We start from the raw sequence: 21,002 nt of genomic DNA, 5'->3' as shown, positions 1-21,002 counted from the left end.
TCATTGTTGCTTACTCTTTAATCCCAATATAAGAATGTTCTCCAATTCTGAAATGACATTCACTTCTGGGCTGACATTATCAGTCCCAACTTTTTCAACTCTTTGATATAGAAATCATTTTTCATGATTGAATCAACTTCTGATGGAAACAATAAATTCCCACCCATTTTTTTCTTTCATTTTAAGTTTAGCATGACTCAAAAATGCAATAATTTAAATAACAAAAATAGAGTTTCAAATGCAATTTCATGATAACTTAAATGTCACATGGGGACAGGAAGTCTAAAGATGCAAATATAAAGTAAATATCTTATAAGGAAGCTTTAAGGCCAGTTCACGACAGACGGAGATCAACGTCGACGATCACCAGAGTACACTGCGTTCCTTCATAAACATTCAAAGAGTCAACAAATCATGCCGTGAACCCAAGTGCCGACCAACGGCATCATATGGTGACAGAGGTAACATTTATGTGACCAAACCCGACAAACGTGTCTGTTGCCGTTAGTCAGTGCCGTGTGACTTTTCCTTAAGATAGTAAAATACTGTGGAAATGATGCCCTCATGAACAGCCAAGCACGTATGTATTGTGATGTGAAAAAAAAAAAAAAATTATTAAATGGCCAAAGTATCCACCTAGCCCACCTAAAATGACACTTTTATAGCTTTATGGGTTGTATTAAGTGAAAAAATTTAGCTGATCAATGACAGTTTGTTCCTTTTTTACTAATCATCCCATAAAACCCAAAGAGCACTCCATAAAATGAGAGAGTTTTCTTATCTTCAGGCTGAAAGGCTTCCTTCTGGAGTCCTGAGGTAATTTAAAGCTTTGGCCATTATGGAAAAGGTCTCGAGTTTAAGACTCCCCTCCTCCTCTCCTTACCCTATGCTGGTCCAGCAACCCCTACACTACCTACACAGAGGACACAAGCCAAGCATGACTCCATAATGATGGTTTAAAGACTCTGACGCTCATTAAGACGCTATGCTTGACGAACAGAAGGGACCCGCTAGCCGTTAAACGATTAATAGACCGACTGCCTTCAGGATAGCCATTATCAGTGCAAAGATGTCTTTGCGCAGTATGAGGTTGGACTGATGGGTCAGAACGAATGAAATGGGTGTCAAGTGGCACCAATTAGATGTCACTTTTCATACTTTTAATAGAATTCTCTATAACGCTTGTAGTCTATCAATGAAAATTAACATTACAGTAACAATTTCATTAGTTGGTTATGTACGAACTCAACATAACTCCAAATTAATGTCATCATGAATTTCACATTCAAATGGAGGCTGTGAAATAATTTTGCTGCTCATTGCTGTTCTTTATGTTTCAGTTAACATCTTTCTTTAATTTTATTTTAACATCATTTTTATACACCAATGACATCATGTGCTCACCCTCATGCAGTTTCATTTTTTTTTTAAGATATATATATATATATTTAAATGTTTTTCCTTTTTCTGTATTGGAGAAACATTGTTGCTTGTGTTATTTAAGGAAATGTCTGATACCTTCTGATTTATAACGTCACACACCTGGCTTTAGAATGTATGGCTGTACTCTGGCTAGCTGGTTGGACTTAGCTTATATCTTTTCTTGAAGTAAAAAAAAAAAAGAGTATTTATGGTCGGTGTGCTAAGCTCTAATGGACAGCAGTAAAACAACAGGTCCATTTTCATTTGTTGGAATCTTTTCCAGCTGGAACGTCAACAAAGAGCCATTCTAATCTTTTAAGAAGTCAAGCCACATTAGGAAATAAGGGTTTTAATGGACTTGGTTTCAGACCTTTTCTTTTAACGAGAACAATATGACATGCCCATAAATGAAATGCAATGTTCTATTGCTGTGTAATGAGAGAATATAGAGGGCAGCACGTAGAGAAGATCAAGATTAATAGTCTCCATTGAGCTGACTTCCATTGATTTACGATTGTCTTAATTAGGTCAAGTATGCCATGAGAGTATTAAAACCTCTCACCTTTTTTACAATGTACAATGATAAAAATGTACAATTCCCAACCGCAAAACATTATGGAATCCTAATTGTGATTCCATGCTGTGAACTTCAAAACGTATTGACCGACTGTAGCTAAACACATTACACCAAAGGATATTTGTTACATTCATTAGAAGCTCAATACCCTTTCCAAAAGGAGAAAAAGACAAAGTCTGACATCTTACCTTCTACAAGCTTAAGATCAATCACTAATACCTGTTTTCACTTCTTCAATTAAAATTAAATTCAGTTAAATTCTCCTAAAAAGCCCGTCAGCATTGACAAAGACTTATTCATTATGTTAATCTTTCCTTGATTGCTGTACTAGTCTTGAGCTATTATGTGCAAGATAAGGATTCAGATAATACAATGCATTTGTATTTGACCCACTGTAATAAACCAAAGTATGAACACAAACTGCTTTATGTGTCAGTGTTCTCTGGTTCACTGGTACAAGGATAAACCATGATTAGTGTTTGTAATCTGAGTTAAGAGGCCGTAGCTATTGCATCAGACCAAGCTGGTTTATTTTAGTAATGCCAAAATATTTCCATGCTACTTTTGACATGAATTCAAATGGTTTCTTCAAACAGGTTGCATGAGGAAATCTTTTGTTATGTACTTCACATTTAATGGATCTTAAAATGTATATTTCTGATAACAGAAAACAAATAAACTTAATGTACCTGACTACAGCACACCACTTCATCAAATCAATATTGAAATTCTGTATCCGGAGAGTCAAGAAAGGTGAAGCACGTCCATTCTACCATTTAAAGTTTTAAGGTCAGTATGATTTATTTTCATTTTTTAAAGAAATTGATTTTATTTATTGATTTTTATTCAGCTAAGGTGATCAAAAAGACATTTATGTTGTTACAAAAAATATATATATTTCAAATGAATGCATTTTTAAACCTACTATTCAATGAAGAATCTTTCAAAAAAAAAAAAAAAAAAAATTAATGTTGATTTCTGAAAGAACGTGACATTGACGACTTTTATACTGTACTAATATTTCAAAATAGTTTTTGATTAAATAAATGCAGCCTTTATCACATGTCTTACTGACCCAAAACTCTTGAACGGTATTGTAGACCTGATTTTAGTCCTGTACAATTACATGTAACAATAAATGTTAGCTTAATTCACTGTATTCATATATTACTGTACATCTCCTTCATGGCAGGAACATTCAACACAAAATCACAGACTGCAAACAATTCCAGTTACTCAAGTTGTTCCTCATTAATACTGAGAATACACAATAAAGTAGCACGGCAACATCTCTGCCAGAGATGTACCCAGAGAATGAAAATTAATGTGCATTATATTTTGACTCACTTGGAGGGAGAAACCTTGTTTTATGTTTCTCATATTACGGGTTACAGAAAGTCGGCCTGTTTGATTTATGATACCAGTGTTTAAAAGTCATATCAATTTGAAATCCTACTTGACTCCATTTAATGAGTGCTGTGTTGTATATCTCTGTATGTGTATGAGCAACATCATTAAATGCATTCTCTCAAGCGATGCAACTGCTGACATTTCCCATAGTCATAATAAACCAAAACAAAAGAGCCTGTGGATGCATAGAAGATGGAAAAGCCCTCATGCTGGTGGCTTATACTGTTCTTTGTAAACACCAGCAAAAAGGAGCTCATTAAACATAAAACTCAGGGTCGGACTGCTATTGTTACAGGTAGAGAACAAATTAACCACTCAGTTTTTCCTCTTCCTTTGTTGTTAATCATGTGCAAGACCTTTATTTACAAAGAATTTGGTTTTGGCATGGAAGGTGGCCAGGATAGTGAGATCAGCTCACAAGCATGGAAAAAAACGCCACCCGAAGGGTCAATGAACATGGTTGAGGCTCAGCGAGCCATTGTTGGGGGCAAAAAAAAAATCCCTGGCTTAGTCTTTTGGGCTCATTCCAGGCAAGGTGAAGATGGAGCAATGTCAACACAGACACAAGCACAGCAACAGTGACAGAGAAGCTCCGAAGACGTTCACCGCATAGATGGGCTGCACAGGGAGATGTCCACGTCCGGTTGGAGGGGGCTCGCAACACTGATCTGCAATGAGATGGAGGGGAGAGGGAACAGGAAGGAGTAGGGAAAGACATACAGAAGGTGTGTGGAGCCAGCACGGGGTGGTTACGCACACAGAAGGTCACGCGAGAGAATGAAAGGCGGTTTGTTCACAACACCATAGCAGGGGGTTAACAGAAAAGATGATTGCGAGAGTGCAAATGACATAAACAGATTATTTGGGTGCAGGTCAGGAAATAAACAGGGGTGAATGTGACAATAATGTTGACATACAAGCAAAGAGTGAGTTAGCAGTCCAAACCAGTGTCCGTTGTAAAGGTTTGATTGAAAAGATTTCAGGGCATTTATAGGCACACGGAAAGGGAAGTTTAGTGGCAGTTCATTGCAAAACAAAAAGCACAGCGATTTGCGATGTGGCCCAGAATGCGTTGCATAATTCATTAGGTGGGAATTGGAGAGCAGGATTGTTTAGAGTGAAACAACGAGACGAAGCACAGTAGAATTATAAATAAGAGTGTGGGCCAGTGGGGATGAAGGGGTGCAGGCGGAGAGGGGGAGAAAAAGGAAAGGATGAGGAGGAGTTGGGAGAGAATATACAAATGACATCGAATTAACAAGGTAAATCCAAGATGCTGAGAAGCAGTGCTGTCAGCACACACACACACACACACACACACACACTCTCAGATGTATACCCATGCATGCACTGACACTGCCTCTAGGAATTTTTCATATATAATTGGACAAGTTCAGATAAAATTTAAAATATCATCTGTCAATATCACACCATTTTTCAGGACAGGCATTTTGTCCCAAAAGCAGATTGCAAGGCATATTCTGTTTGTAATGTCTTTATCTATCTATCTATCTATCTATCTATCTATCTATCTATCTATCTATCTATCTATCTATCTATCTATCTATCTATCTATCTATCTATTTATCTATCTATCTCTTGCAGTATTTGATGGCACTGTGAGGACATTGCCCTCACCACTTTATGAAATAGCTTACAGCTACACTTTTGTGTTTATCAGTTGCATCCCCTAATATAAACCCACTCACGGACAGCAGCAATTTTGCTTGCGTCATTAAAACAAACATTGTTATTAGAGCAGATATGAACCTGGGACCCCACACACTCAAAGTAAAATGCTTACATCGACACCATTACACATTTATCCACTATTCCAAACATCTATCAAATAAATGAACAAAAGATCCAGGGATCAACAGTGGCAGGAAGTTAGAAAATAACAACGTACAGTACAACAAATTTAAGTAAAACTCCACAAGTTTTCCAGCATGTTTGCATATATATTTAAACCGCAGGTACCATTAAACCAAAATCACAATACCTTGACCAGCACTCTTAAAATGGTCTTTTTCACATTCTGTATTTCCAAATAAATCAGGTGGAAAAATGTTCTCTTCTGTTTACAGTAGATCATGTGGCTCACATGATTAAAATTGTGACGTTATTTTTTTAATGCTTTTAGCCTTCTAGGGATCCCTCCCCCAACAAAGGTACAGAAGTATTGAGAGATGACAAGTATTTGACAGAGCTATTTTTTATTTTTATTTAACCTTATATTCGCATTAGAAAACAGTAGTTCTGCCCGTTTCTTCTGGCTAGTTCATCACCTTCACCAGCTATCAACCATTGGCTACATAGTGCTTGTGTTTGATTCTTGAATGTTTGTGATTTCATGGTGACCACAGATCTGTTGGGACCAAGTTAGCCAAATATTAAAAGCCTTCTCATAAAAGCATGACTTCAAAAGAGATCCAACTGCAAAACGTACATTATCATTCAGCCAATCACAGTGACATGGAGGCACTAACTGCAAGACAGTTAGACATATAAGCATAATTAGTTTATTTTTGTGGTGGCAATTTCTTTCTTGTTCATTTTTCCTATGGGTGCTTCCTCTGACAAATCACCTTTGATTTAGTACAGATTAGGCAGGTTACTCTGCACATCTGATTGTGAATGTGGGATACACACGCTCTATCAAGTGTGGGTGGGTGGCAAGTGTGCTGAACAGTAGAAGGGCATATAATTATAATAGGAGACATATAATTTAAACTATAGATGTTGTGAGTGGGGGATAAAGTGCTGTAATCGGACTCAATTTGTCATATGGAAAAAAATACTCTGTGTGTTTTGTGGAAGTGCGTGTACCTGTGATATCAGGTTTCTGAGGCATGGAGAACTTCACAAAGGTAGGTTCAGACAGGCCTTTGACGTTGCGTGCAGTGATTTCCACCTCATACTGTGTATTCCACTGGAGCGGTTGCAGCAACACAAAATCATTCACACCTGGAACCAGTTTTGTCATCCACTGTTCTTCTTTATCCTGCAAAAGCCCCAAGTGTTTCATAAAATTCACACAAGCATATAAGTATATTATATTAACATTTGCTTTAGGGCACATTTGTCCTCACTGTATTGTAATTTTTTAGACTTCAATTGTTTGAATAGTTGCTACATTCTATTCTGAATGACAATTTTGAAGGGTTTGGCTGAGAAAAGAGGAAGCATTGGCTTTAGTGTACATTGGACAAAACCGATATAGAGTGTCTTTGGAATCACCAAACACAGTGAGACACACAGAGATGAAGCAAATGAGGAGATGCTGAGACTCAAAAGGGGAAATCTACATTTATAGTTACTATATATTTATATATAAATATTATATATTTATAAATATGGTTATAACTACAGAATTAAATTTGTGCTCTCTCCCTTATTTAAATACAGATAACTAATACAACAAAACACATTAAATTGAGATATTTCGGAATATTATTATTAATTATTATTTAAATAATATTTTTGAAATATTATTACATAACAATGCAATACATTTTTTAAAATAATTTTTCAGCACACAGCTCAGCACACACACACACACACACACACACACACACACACGTTTGTTTTTGTGAAAAGTGGGGACATCCCATAGGCGTAATGGTTTTTATACTGTACAAACTGCATATTCTATGGCCCTACACCAACCATACACCTAACCCTAACAGGAAACTTTTTTAGTTTCTCAAAAAAAAAAAAAAAAAAAAAAAAAAAAACCCCCCATTCTGTATGGTTTATAAGCGTTTTGAAAAATGGAGACATAGGTTATGTTCTCATAAGCCACCCTTTCCTTGGATAATACCTATGTCATACCTTTGTCATTATACAGAGTTGTGTCCTGATATGTCAAAACATGTCCACACACACACACACACACACACACACACATACAGTATAAAGCCATTATTGCTCTTTTCTCAATCAAATTGCTACACAAAGAGAGTAAATGAGATAACTGCATAAGAAAGTGGCCTGAGAGGCCATCTGGTCCTTTTTCCTTGGAGCAACAGATAAAAAAGAGATTCTTTTCTCTAACCCTCAAAATTTTCCAAACCCTTAAACAGCTGAAACACTCGAACACATCCATTATTCTCTTTGTGTCCCTGCCTGCAGAACTTCTGAGAATGAGTGTGTGTGTAATCTAAAATAATGTGTGCGCGCTTGTGTGTTCCGGCTGTTCTGCTGGCTAAAATTTTGAAACAAAGTCCACACAAGCTGCCTTCAAAAAGTCATTGCTTTTATATTTTGACATTTTCAAAACGCCTCAGCTCTTTAAAGGCTAAATGGTTGAATGTGGCTTTCACATGTTGACAGTCCTTAGGCGAGCTGTCTCCCCAGACTGTGACATCTCCATTTCTCACCTCCACATGCACGGGCTATCGGAAACAGAGCAAATGAGAGAGAGAGAGATAAAAAGAGAAAATGAGGGAAAGAGTTCAAATAAGAGAAGGAAAAGATGCCAGCGGACCTTATTAAGGTTGAGGAGGAAGCGAAGCATTACAAAACACAGTGAGACAGACAGAGATGAAGCAAATGAGGAGACGCTGAGGCTCAAAAGGGGAAAAACAAACAGAAGGATTGTGAGAGATAGAGAGAATGCTGTGGTGAACGTGTAAACATGCTAGTGTGGTAACACTCGATAACCTCATGACCTGTAAACAAAGTTTTGGATTTTGAAACTAGGACGACAATGCACAAGGAACAAAAAATGCAATGTTACACAAGGCTTTTTAAGAGTTCTGACACTTTATGATCTCAGCGTTTGCGCCAAGTTCTACTCTAAGTCTTTTGTCTTTAATTTGCCCATTAACAAATGATTTGAATGTATTGTTCCTGTTTACGGAGTTTTAATTGGTTTTGAAAGTGACATACTTGGCAATGGATCTTGTTTATCAGCGTCTCTTAGACAAGACAAGACAAGAGCACAGCGTCTTTAGAGAACATCATGTGTTCGAGAGTGATGAAAGGCTGTAAAGTCTCTATATGAAGATAGTTTGGGCATGTTTTATGTAAATGACTAACCTTGGGCCTGTGGTCATTGATTTAATGTAATATTCCAAATTCATTAACATTAGAACAAGGTTAAGAACAAACTGCACAAGCTGTGTATCAGGTGAACATTTTTAATGTTTTAAATGTAAAATAAAAAAATAAAAAAAGTTCTTCTGTGTACAAATATGAAATAATCTGTGCAATAATTAGTAAATGAGACACATCATTTAATTTATTTCACAATTTAAGACACTGACCCAAGAGGGAGGTTTGTAAAAACCTGATCCCCCACCCATAACCATTCATCTCTCTTTCCCAGACAGCACTTCCACAGAACACTTCTATGCTGTCATACCTGACACACAACAGTTTAGTCAATGAGTGAAAAGCCCCTAAAACGGCAAAATATATTGTGCAAGAATTAGTGAAGCATATTTTTATCCATACTGCTGTGTGTGCTGGTGCATAAAGGGGTATGGGCTCAAACAAAGAGATGTTTTTTCACTGCTCATTATTGAAACTATCACCCACTAGTCTCTACGTCTTTACTTGAATAACTCCCTCTGCATTCCAGCTCAGTCTCACACTCTACACTCACAAACAAAAAAACTAACAAACACTGGATCCTGTTTAGTGATGTTTTTCTCCAGCTTGTTGATGGCCAAGTATTTCAGTTCGTAAAATAATGTTCTGCTGAACACAACCAATCCCCCAAACAAGTGAAAGTCATGAATATATCAGTGTGGTTGTGAAGGGATAATGTTGAGTAATCACATTCTCACAACAAACTTAGTTCATTCATGCACAACAAAAAAAGTCATGCTGGGTATGTTTTGTTTTGGAGGATCTTGTAATGCCTTTGTTATATACAGTATTTGGATCAATTTGACATCTGGCTCACTGTAGAGCTGCGATGGCTTTAAATTTTATGACATTAATTTTATTTTTTAAATAAGATTTATTTTTAAAAGACTAATATCTATAATATTATTGGCATAAATGTGTAATTTTGACAACATCCACTTCATATTTCTAATATTTTTTCACAAAAACTAAAAACAACCACAATTCGTTTTGTTTAAAAGGGATCATTAAATATTAAAAAGTATCTTGTGCTCTCCAAGGCCACTGTTAAAATCAATAATACAGTAAAAAACAGTTATATTTTTATTACATCATTACAGTTTTAAATAACTTTTATATTTTAATAAATAAAAATATATTTATTTATTTATTTATTACTCCAGTCTTGTTACATAATGCTTCAGAAATCATCCCAATATTCTACATTGTATAGTCTTATAATAGTCTTATAATATTTGGTTCTCAAGAATAATCTCAAGAATAATGTCTAATTAATATCAGTGTTGAAAGTCCTGTGCTGTGTAATACTGTAATTATCTGGAACCGTGATACTTTTTTTTTTTGAGAACTACATCATTTGACACATTGTCTTGCTGAATAATAGTATTGATTTCTTATTCATTTCTTATTAATGTCTTTTGAATGGTAGTGTAGCTCAGCTCACTTACTGTTTTGTATTTGACAATATACTCCAGGATGGGCATTCCTCCATCATCCTGTTTGACCAGGCCCAGTCTGTATGCCTTCCCCACCCCTCGCTGACCCTGAACTGAAGGGGGACTCGGCTCTCCTGAATATCGAACAAAGACAAAATAATGTATGAATGGTCCACATTCATATTCATAACTGGTTACAAATGAACTCAATGGTTAGCAGCAACAAACTACTGCAATAGCGTAACGGCTAAAGGTTGTAACAGTATTTAAGGGTCAAAGCAGAGGGCACTCACGTATGGGCAGAGTTTGAAAGCTCTCTGTGCGGCTGAATTCTCCTTGACCTTTTCCATTCACCGCAGCTACTCTCACCTCGTAGGTCGTGTTGGGCTCAAGGTTAGTGAGCAACACGACTGCTGTTGAAAAAAAGAGAGAATGATAAAGACAGAGAGATATGTAAATGATTGTAACAATGTCCCAACTGGTCTCCTAAATCATGTAAATGGTTTCAAATGATTGTTTTCTCCAGTCATGCTCTTGACAAACAGGCCTTTTCAAGAATATGTAGCTCAGAGTCCTTGAAGTAGCCTTATCTAATATGATTATCGAATGTGTTCTTAAAGTTCTTGCAGACCCATCTTGGTGTGGTAAGTAAAGAAAAATCTTATTAAGCACTGTAAGTTCAAGTTGGTCTGGAGTTGTATCTCCCACAACTCTTCTCACTCTTCTAGTTTGGCCTTTGAAGCCAGTATGAACTGAAATTTTGGCCAATTCCTTTCGAAGTAATGTGTTTTGTGTGTGAATGCAGTGAGAATGAAGTATTCAAGGATTCAAATATTAGCATAAAAGTATAATGAAAGTCTTTTTTTTTTTTTGCTATGCTCCTGCCTAAGATCTGAAATGAATTACAAATGCCACCAGTGTTGGGGAGTAATGCATTACTTAGTAACGCGTTACTGTAATTTGATTACTTTTTTAGAAACAGAGTAATCTTACGCGTTATGATTTTCAAAATAGTAATTAAAGTATAGTTACAAGCCGAGGTCTCTTTACGTTACTGCCTCGTTACATTGCAGACAGAATGCAGTGTTTAATAATCTAGAGATTGTAAAAAGGATGTAGCACACACACTGTCAAGTCAAGTGCCAGTGAATTAGAGACATGCTCCAGCAAGACCCGACGCAACATAGTGCAGCGTGTGGGACAAGACAAGATAGACTCGTGTGTGTGTGTGGGATTCAGGATAATAAAATGATTCACGGGACTCCAATAAAATAGAAATATCTAAACATAAAATACCTAAAACAAATAAATTGTTATTCATCTATTGCACAAAAGCAACATGAACTAATATCAAATATAAACCTTTAGCAGGCACAAGTCTATGCAGAGTTTCTACACGTGTTTGCAGCGTTGAGCAATGCAGTACTGAAATTTGCATGCTCACATTTCCTCTCATTTTAGCACACGGATTGTAGACATTGTGAAATATTAATTATGCATATATTTATTGTGTTATAACAGAGATTTGTGAGACTGCATGAACTGAGACATCTTTTAGAGATTATGAATGCAGCGCTCTTTGCTTGCATTCTGCCAAACCATGCATGCAGCAGCTGCTTGCTTTAGTTAAAAATAACAGTCTTCTGTGAATGCTGATGCTTTAATAACAAATATTTATCAGGAGCGTGTATGCTGGGATTTCATAAATTTCATAGAGAAAAAAAAGTAATGTAACTAGGAATGTAAATAATTACTTCTGAAATAAAGTAATCAGAACAGTAACGTGATTACTTTTAAAAGGAGTAATCAGTAATCAGTAACTTGCCCAACACTGAATGCCCCTGCTGTCAAAGGAACCATATTTGATTTGGGATATACAGTGGAGAAGAAACCTGTCACACACCCATGTGACCTTAGAACACTTAGAAGTTGTATAGACATGTTTATGTAGTCAATTTATGTTTTCTTTCATTTTGTAGTTTGTCAGCCCAAATGGCCTTTTACTTTCATAATATGGAAGACAGTGGAAATGATACTCTTCAAAAATTAATCTTTGCATATTATGAAAGAAAGCAAGTCATATTTTTAATTTTTGGGTGAAATATTTCTTTACATTTTGGTGAAACAAGAAATCAAGACTACAGATGTTTTTGTAGATATTTTTAAATTATTTAAACATAAATTTTTTTTAGTAATCAACTGCTTTGAACACGTCAGCAACGTGTGGTTGTGGAAAATGAGCTTTCAGGATTCATATGTTTTTACATGATTTCGGAAAGTTCAAAAGAACATCATTTATTTTGAATAGAGATCTTTTGTACTGTCAGTTTGAATCAGTTCATTGCATCCTTGTGGAATGCAAATATTTATTTCTCTCTTTTCAAGAAAACAGAGAGAGCTAATCAGCAGTACAGTAAGTGGAAACTACTGCTTCATCTACAATTTATTTGGTGCTTTACCACAGGCATTGATAAAACCCAGCAGTGGACAACTTTGTACTTACTCTGCATCCCTTGTGATTTCACATCCTTCCAGGCCTGTGAGCTGATGTCTTTGTATTTGACCAGGTAGTGACTGATGGGTACGCCGCCATGGGAGTCTGGCTTCGTGAAGGTAACTGTGGCCACGCGCTGTGCCACAGAGCTCAGCCGAACAGAGTAAGGGTTTGAGGGAACATCTGTGACAGAGAAATTATGGGTCAGGGGAAGAGAGACTAACAAACGACTCCATTTATGTGCCGAGGCCACAGTTTCTGAGAGTATCAAAGGATCTGGTTGTGTGTTTTTCTGCGGGGTTGAAAGCACAGTTATAGTGATGCTTTCAGGGCCTTACAAGCCAAGCTCTCTCAGCATGAGACTTTTCAGTCCACAAACACAGTCAGCTAGAAATGACTGCACTGTACTCCTGTCGTACCATCTTATAAAAAAAATAAACTTCAATGAAGATTGAAAGTTTAGTAAAGAATAAAAAATCTAATGAAATCAGAGAAAAGTGAATTAAGCCAGAACAGAACGAGTTACAGGGGTTTAAATATAACTAAAGGTATTCTTACAGCTTAAAATCCATTATAAAATCATGGTAATACAGTGCCTCTTTTGATTTTTTAATTTGTAAAACAACCATATGTTAAAATATAATAATCCCAATCAAATTTATAACACATATATACACTTATATATAAGTTTTACTATAAAATGTCTAAAACGTAGAGCAATATACTATTACTGGGAGATGAAAACGATCAAACTAGCCCAAATCTGATAAACTAAAGCACTATGTGCGTGATATACATACAGTTCTATGAATGTGCAGGCTTAATCATAAAAGAAACACCAAAATTAGCTCATAGTCAGGAAACACAAATCATCTGATACAAAAACATGTCGTACCCTGCCTGAACCACGCACGTCCTTTACAATAGGTGGTGCAGAATAGTTTTTTTAATGCTTGGTTTTCATGTTTTTTTTTTTTTTTACCTTGCCAAGTCAGAATACACAAACTGCTCTGAATAACAAGCATCTGAGAGTGGGAGAGCCAAGACTGCCGGTGAAGAGAGAAATAATAAATGAAACAGGGAGAGGCAGCAAGAAGATAGAGAGCAACAAATTTGTGTGTGTAATAGAGGATCACAGAGAGGAAGTGACAGTGAGAAAGACAGTAGGACAGAGTGAGACATATGGAGGAATATGCTATGATGGACAGAAAAGAGAAGTTGTGCCACTTAATCCACTTCCACCTTTGCCTGTCAGCTAATACGAAATATATAAGAGGACACAACTAAGACAAGCACATACACACATATACATGCACTTTTATTGTGTCGTACACTTCAAGATGCAAACAATATAGTGGAGTGATCTGCATTATATTTGAAGTCTACTGCCATAAGCTAGAGTAAAAACACATTATCACCAGCTGTTTTGAAATCTAAGCGTGTTTTCTTCTAGCACTGCCATGGTGTTCAGCCTGATACACAAGTCTTTATTATCTGCCGAGGAGCTCTGTGAGGAGATTACATGTATGTGGAAAGACCTTGAGACTGGTGGGGACTTTTAATGTACCTAAAGTCCATTCAAGCCTTAAAGGTGAAGTGTGTAACTTCTGCAACACCAAGTGGAACTGAAACAGTTGCCATTGGCTGAAATGGAAATTGACATTTTAGACCCCAGAGGATCACAGTTTGGATGATCAGGATGTAAATAACACTACCTGGTCCCAAAAAGGCTGTGTTTCCATTGAAAGCTATCAAAAGCAGTCATCTGTTCGATTTAATCAATTGTTTGAGCTCTTAAAAGTGTTTATCAGTAGCTGCCATCTTCTACAGGTCTAGCAACTGCCATCGAGATGAATAGGAATACTAACGGATAACTTAATAGAATATTGGGAATGACATCTATTTTCAAATAATGGCAGATGCTAAAACCATGGTGAGCATTTGGGGATCCTGTTTGAATCTGAAACTCTTTTTTAAAATTTTGCTTCATTGAAGTCACAGAAATGACACACTTCACCCTTTAAGGCTTGTAAGGATCATAGTGACGTTAGAAATCTTAACTTGTGTCACAGTGTTGACAGTCCTCCGGAGTTTCTACGAATGACCCATATTATTGTCTGTACATGTTATACTGGAATATAAGAAAGTAGGTTAACAAACAGATTTGAAACCTTTACCTTTGTCACACAGCTATATACAGATGCATTAATCGTATGGATTAGTTGAGCCATTGGTAAACACTCACCTGCCTGAGCTAGGATGAACTCCTGAAAGCGCATCCCAATGTTGTTTCGGGCTGTACAGTTGTAACGGCCAAAATCTCTGTCTGACATCGGGGTAACCTGAGGAACAAGGTTGTGTTAGCGTGATCGTGCATACATTTTTTTTCTTGCTGCACGTTTATCTTGTTACGCATCTAATGTCCTTTATTGTTATGTTGTTGATGTGTTCATTTGACACTAATCTTGGTTAGTAAACATAACTGCTGATAAATCATCTGTTTCCAGAGAAACCAAGTGTTGTTGAGTCTTGTTTTGTTCAGATGAGTAAACTAAAAACAAAGGGCAAATCTGCTTGTACCACTATAAATCTTCTCTGCCCACTGTGACCCGTATCACTGATTTACCATTATAGTTCTTGTTAATATTTTAAAAGAAAGTTTATTTTTACTTTTTAGTACTTTAAACGAAAGGGAATACTTTAAAGAAAATGGGCTGAAATTGAATTTTTTTTTTTAAATATACTGTATAGATTTTATTTCAGTTAATGTTTATATCAAGTAACTGTTTTTATGGTTTTATTTTTAATGCCCTGCTCTATTGACAATAATTATAATTTCCACATCCGAATAGATCTTTCATACTGTACGATATGGTTTTATAATACCGTAGATAGTTTAATCTTAATTTTTTTTTTTGGCATTTTAAACAAATCTGAAGACAGCATTGAAACTAGATTAATGTTTTTTTTTTCAAGTAAATTAAATGGATTAAAAATATAAATATATCTATAAATATATTTAGATATAATATTTTTTTACTGAAAACAATGTGGTGAAAATCTTATGGTGGTCTGAAAACTGTAATAAAATTAATATATTAAATTAATTGCTGTTAAGACATTATTAAATCTTATTTAGAAAAAAATGTCCAATGATAAATAAATAATTTTGCAATTTTAATAATTAAAATGGAACAAATAGTAATGTAATAAGTACATTTTATTTTAAAAGGACTCCTAACTAATTGAATGCCACCATTGGGCTAAGGCCTGGATATAATTAATGTCTAACTCTCCTCGGTCTCTTATCTAGATGAGGAAATACATATAAAAATTCAATAGGAATGATAAAAATGTTAAAAACAGGAAACAGCAGTGGGTGGAATACTGTACCTCGAGGAGAGATCTGCCAGGGGCACTGTATACACGCATGTTTCCAGCACCCTCACTAGGGATGGTCAACTTTTCCCGTCTCCACAGCATTGTGGCCAGAGGGTTAGACATAACATCACAGCTAATGTTGACCGGGTTCCCTTCCCATGAGAAAAATATAGTGTGGTTGGTCTGGAACTTTGGTGCATCTGTGAAAGAACGGTAAAGGAGTGCTCAGTAATAGCATGCCGAGCTCTTCTAACAGTCATCCATCAAAAACTCATTCAAGATTAGCTGCCCGATGTCTAAATTAAAATCTAGCATGTACCAGGCAGGTAGGATCTTCCACATACGCGTTAACCAAACGCTTTATCATGGAGTTCTCTTTCACCTGGGTAAAATGGCCTCCTAATCAAACTGAATCTGAAGCATGGCCACTTCTCACCAGTTGCCTCTAAGTTTTCAAAACGACTTGCAAAAACTCAAACCCCTCTTCCCCCACAATGCAGTGGGTGGAGGAAGATTGCATTTGGCAGTATGTTGGAGAGATGCAATGAGGGACAGAGAGTACTGTGGTATTGGGAAATGCTGCATTATATTTGATTTCTCAGTCGTACACCAGTGCCCACCCAACCTCCCACCCCCACACTGGCAGACACATACATACAGTACACAGACAGACAGAAACAGCACACACACAATCACACCCATTTTTTCCATTAAAGAGATTGATGTAGCCCACAGTGTCACATTGGTGATGGATTGAGACTGAATGAATGGGTATATTAGCATCCCTGCTAGATGGTCCGTTCCACTGCACCCCATAATGAGATATATATATATATATCTACCCTGCTGCTGCTACTGATTCGAAGAATACAGGATACAGAATTGTAATTTGAATTATAATTTTGGGAAGAAGAATTAAAATGTAATTTTTGTTGTTGTTATTATTATTATCATTATTAAATATGATTTTGAGTATAAATCACCAATAAATATACAAACATACATACACACACACACACACACACACACACACACACATATATATATATACATATATAATAGTAACCTTTAAGTGAATAAATATGGCCACAAAACCAGTCATAAGGCTCAACTGTTCATCTGAAAGCAGAATAAATAAGCTTTCCATTGAAGTATGGTTTGTAAGGACAGTACAACATTTCGCTGACATATAACTATTTGAAAATCTGGAATCTGAGGGTGCAAAAAAATCTAAATATTGAGAAAATGGCCTTTAAAGTTCTCCAAATGAAATTCTTAGCAATGTATATTACTAATAAAAAATTAAGTTTTTATATATTTACTGTAAGAAATGTACAAAATATCTTCACTGAACATGATCTTTAATTAATATCCTAACAATTTTTGACATAAGAGAAAAAACTATAATTTTGACCCACACAATGTATTGTTGGCTATTAGACCCATGCTACTTTTGACTAGTTTTTTTTTTTTTTTTGTAAAGGGTCACATATGCTTAATTAGTTAAATTTAATTATTATTATTATTTTTTTAATGAAATTCAATTCTTGAATTTTCCCTTTCCTTACACTTCAATTCAAATCCCAATTCAGTTTACTGCAAAGTGTGACCAATTCAGACTACTCACACTCAATATCCAGGAACATACTCTTCTGATGTCCACCAATCCTACTGAGAGCCTCACAGTCAAAGCGTCCCCAGTCAGATAGCTCGACTCCAACAATAGTCAGCATTGATTCGCCATAACGGCCTCGCACCTCCACACGGCCATCTGGACTCTGAAAAAAAATAAAAATAAAAATAAATAAAAATTACAAACACACACACACACACACACACAATATATATATATATATATATATATATATATATATATATATATATATATATATATATATATATATATATATATTACGCTTCACATATTTGAAAAACCGATAAACCCGATAATCAGGGCGTCAAGGTTGTAGGATTATGTATAAAATCGTGTAACAGCAAGATGTGGGGATTAAGGCATGATTCATGAGGACAGATCCAAACCACAGAGTTTTAGAGGATTCATGGGAGGGAAGGGTGCAGAGAGGCTTTTAACACACCTCAAGTGTTTCTTCTGTGATATTTTGCATACAGGCTCTGTGCCAAAGCAAAAAGCCTATACATGCAGGATTTTAAGGAATGATAAGTATGCTACCAAGGATGTTCCAAAAGGTAGGAAGCGTAATTATACCGCCTTCAAAGATACCTTCTAGTAGACAAATTCTAAAGCAGCATGAAATTGCAATCCCAAGCTAAGAGAATCAATCCAAGATGGTTACTGTTAAAACGTTTGGGTTTACTCTTTTTTTTTAAAATTTTTTTTATTCACAATCCTGAAAAATAATGCATTGTGATTTTCACAAAGATATTAAGTAGCACAACTACTGATAATAACAAATAACAAGATTTCTGAAGATCATGTGACACTGGAGTAATGGATGTTGATAAAATCAGCTCTGCCATTATAGGAATAAATACCAGTTTTCTATTTTCAATACATTTAAAAACATATTTTAAAAAAGTTATAATCACAATATTACTGTTTTTACTGTATATCTGTCAAATATAAAATAATTGCAGCCTTGGTGAGTGTAAGAAACATTTTGTCATAAAACATAAAAAAAATCATTCAGAAAAATAATTCCAAGTATTTTTATGCTTAGGGTATTGCAATGCTAGCTAAGCATCATGCTAAAGCCATCCTCTTCTAAAATGAACAGAAATGTCCCTTTGTGTGGAAACTGGTTAGTAAAACACACACACAAAAAAAAACATCCATTTAACTACAGCTTCAAATACATCAGGCTTTTCTGAAACTGGCAAAACAAATGTAGATATATGAGAAAATATGAAACAGCACAATTTCAAAATAGATTATCATCACTGAGTACACTGTCAGTCCCTTAAGAACTACAAACAATCCCAGACCCAGATCTCAGACTGTTTAGCCATCTTAAAAGCAAACAAGTCGAGGAGACATCACACAGACCACAACACTGCTCTGATGTAAATCAACTCTTCAGTTTTTCCCACTGCCCTCTGAAGCGTTCACTGCATAATAAGCAGTAGATGGATGTATGGCAGTGTCAGTTTTGATTAGTGAGAGTGAGCAGTAGTGTGGTTAACGAGAGGCAGTGCATGATGACAGTTTTGAGGCCTGTCTTCCTGTCTCAATACCCCGCTCATCATCCAAGTTGACCAAAATTGCCCTCAGTTAGTCACTCTTCTCCACGCTCATGCTGACACATGCATCACAGCAGCCAGAGCCATTTCCCTGCTGAAAGAAACAGGTCACAGCTTAAAGGGATAATTCATCCCCCAAAAAAGGAAATTCTGTCATTCCAAAGCCGTATGACTTTCTTTCTTCTGTGGAACACAAAAGAAGGAATTTGGAACACTGACTTTCTATGCAATTACAATGAAAGGCTTTCAAGCTTCAAAAAAGATGGAAAAGCATCACATAAAAGTATCATAAAAGCAACCCATATGATTTGCACATTGTATTTCAAGTCTTTTGAAGCCATGCAATAGTTCTGTGTGAGAAACAGAGAAATTTAAATCAGACACCAGATCACAATGTGTACATAAAGACTGGAAAAGTTTGATTTGTGAACAGATCATTCAGACCAATTCATTTAAAAGACCTGATTCAAATGAATGATTCTTTCATGAACCACACACTACTTTTTTTATAACCTTGGCAAACTCACCATTTCATTATGAAAACACCATGGAGAAATGGCTAGATGTCAAGATTTCCAGTGAAAAAACTAAAATCTGAGTCTATTTGTCATCGTTATCTATCAAACTGCATTTGGACTACTTTTGCGATATATTTATGGTGATTTTTATCATCTGTCAACTTCACTCCTCATTTACTTTATTATACTGAAAAGAGTATCCCAACATGTCCTTTAGAAATCTACATTTTGTGATACATGGAATAAACAAAAACTATTTTTAAGTGAACAAATATTTTTTTATTTTTTATTTTTTGGAACATTGTAGTTGTTACAAACAACAAAACAAGACCCACCACCAGATCAAGGATAGGCTGGCCTTAGGCACCACCAGTTCTTCTTTCAGTGGCCCAATCAATAAAACAAATACATCTACATATTAATATAACATAAACTACAGTTCGAAAGTTTGGGGTCAGTAAGATGAAATTAAGAAAAAAATATATACTTTTACTCAGCACACATGCATATATATATATATATATATATATATATATATATATATATATATAGATATATATATATATATATATAAAAGACAATAAAGACTTTTACAAAACAATTTCAAATAAATGCTGGCCTTTTTAACTTCTTCATTCATTGCAGAATCCTGAAATAAATAAAAAACGCAGTTTCCACAAATATGGTTTCAGTGGTTCAACTGGTTTTTGTAATAAGACATTGTAATAACATTGTAATAAGACACTGTAACATTGTAATAACATAATAAAAATAAATAAATCTCGAGCACCAAATCAGCATATTTCTGATTTCTGAAAGATCATGCGACACTGAAGACTGTAGTAATGGCTGCTGAAAATTCAGCTTTGCTATCAGAGGAATAAATTACACTTTGAAATTGTTTAGAACAAAAAAACAGTTATTTTAAATAAAAACAGTTCATTTTAGAATATTACTGTGTTTACTGTATTTGCTTGATCACATGAATGCAGCCTTGGTGAGCATAAGAGATGTTTTCAGAAACATTTAAAGATGTTACTGACCCCAAATTATCAAGCATGTAGACATCGAGTGAGTCATACTATTCTAGGCTTTTAATTGGCCCCCACAGACTGTGCTAAAGTGCCAAATGTCAAATCTCTCTCCGCACAGCTCTACCATTAAATTCATTCCTTGCAGTGAATGGTGTCCATTTTGAACTCTTACTTTAACCGTTCAGAGTAAAACGGAAGGGAGGCAAGAGGCTCCCAGATCAATTGTTTGCAACTTTTGAATTCTGAGCACAGGTTCAGTCCCGGCCCCCGTGTAATTGTAGCAGACTAACTCCCCTACCTTACCTCCACATCCCCACAACTCTAAAAGAGCAGCTTAAATCAAACTCATTTTGTTCATACTGAGTGGCGGCAAGCGTCGCTGCTCTCCTACACCTCTTTGTATGAATCCTCTTT

The 21,002-nt window shown here is 35.7% G+C and overlaps 1 protein-coding gene across 1 annotated transcript in view; it reads right to left on the bottom strand.

Moving 5' to 3' along the window:
- The window catches only part of LOC113108469 (neural cell adhesion molecule 2-like), a 179,652-nt gene that overhangs the window by 3,830 nt on the left and 154,820 nt on the right, over nt 1–21,002 (bottom strand). Inside the window, exons 9-15 of the mRNA XM_026271619.1 lie at nt 17,445–17,595; nt 15,830–16,017; nt 14,682–14,778; nt 12,446–12,619; nt 10,236–10,355; nt 9,955–10,076; nt 6,239–6,413 (exon numbers count right to left, since the gene is read on the bottom strand). Coding sequence (XP_026127404.1) covers nt 6,239–6,413; nt 9,955–10,076; nt 10,236–10,355; nt 12,446–12,619; nt 14,682–14,778; nt 15,830–16,017; nt 17,445–17,595 — 1,027 coding nt within the window. The remainder of the gene's footprint in view (nt 1–6,238; nt 6,414–9,954; nt 10,077–10,235; nt 10,356–12,445; nt 12,620–14,681; nt 14,779–15,829; nt 16,018–17,444; nt 17,596–21,002) is intronic.

The sequence above is a fragment of the Carassius auratus genome, chromosome 9 (genome assembly GCF_003368295.1).
Source record: "Carassius auratus strain Wakin chromosome 9, ASM336829v1, whole genome shotgun sequence".
Classification (NCBI taxonomy): domain Eukaryota; kingdom Metazoa; phylum Chordata; class Actinopteri; order Cypriniformes; family Cyprinidae; genus Carassius; species Carassius auratus.
Note: the sequence above shows the minus strand (reverse complement) of the source record. Positions and strands in the feature narration are given on the sequence as shown.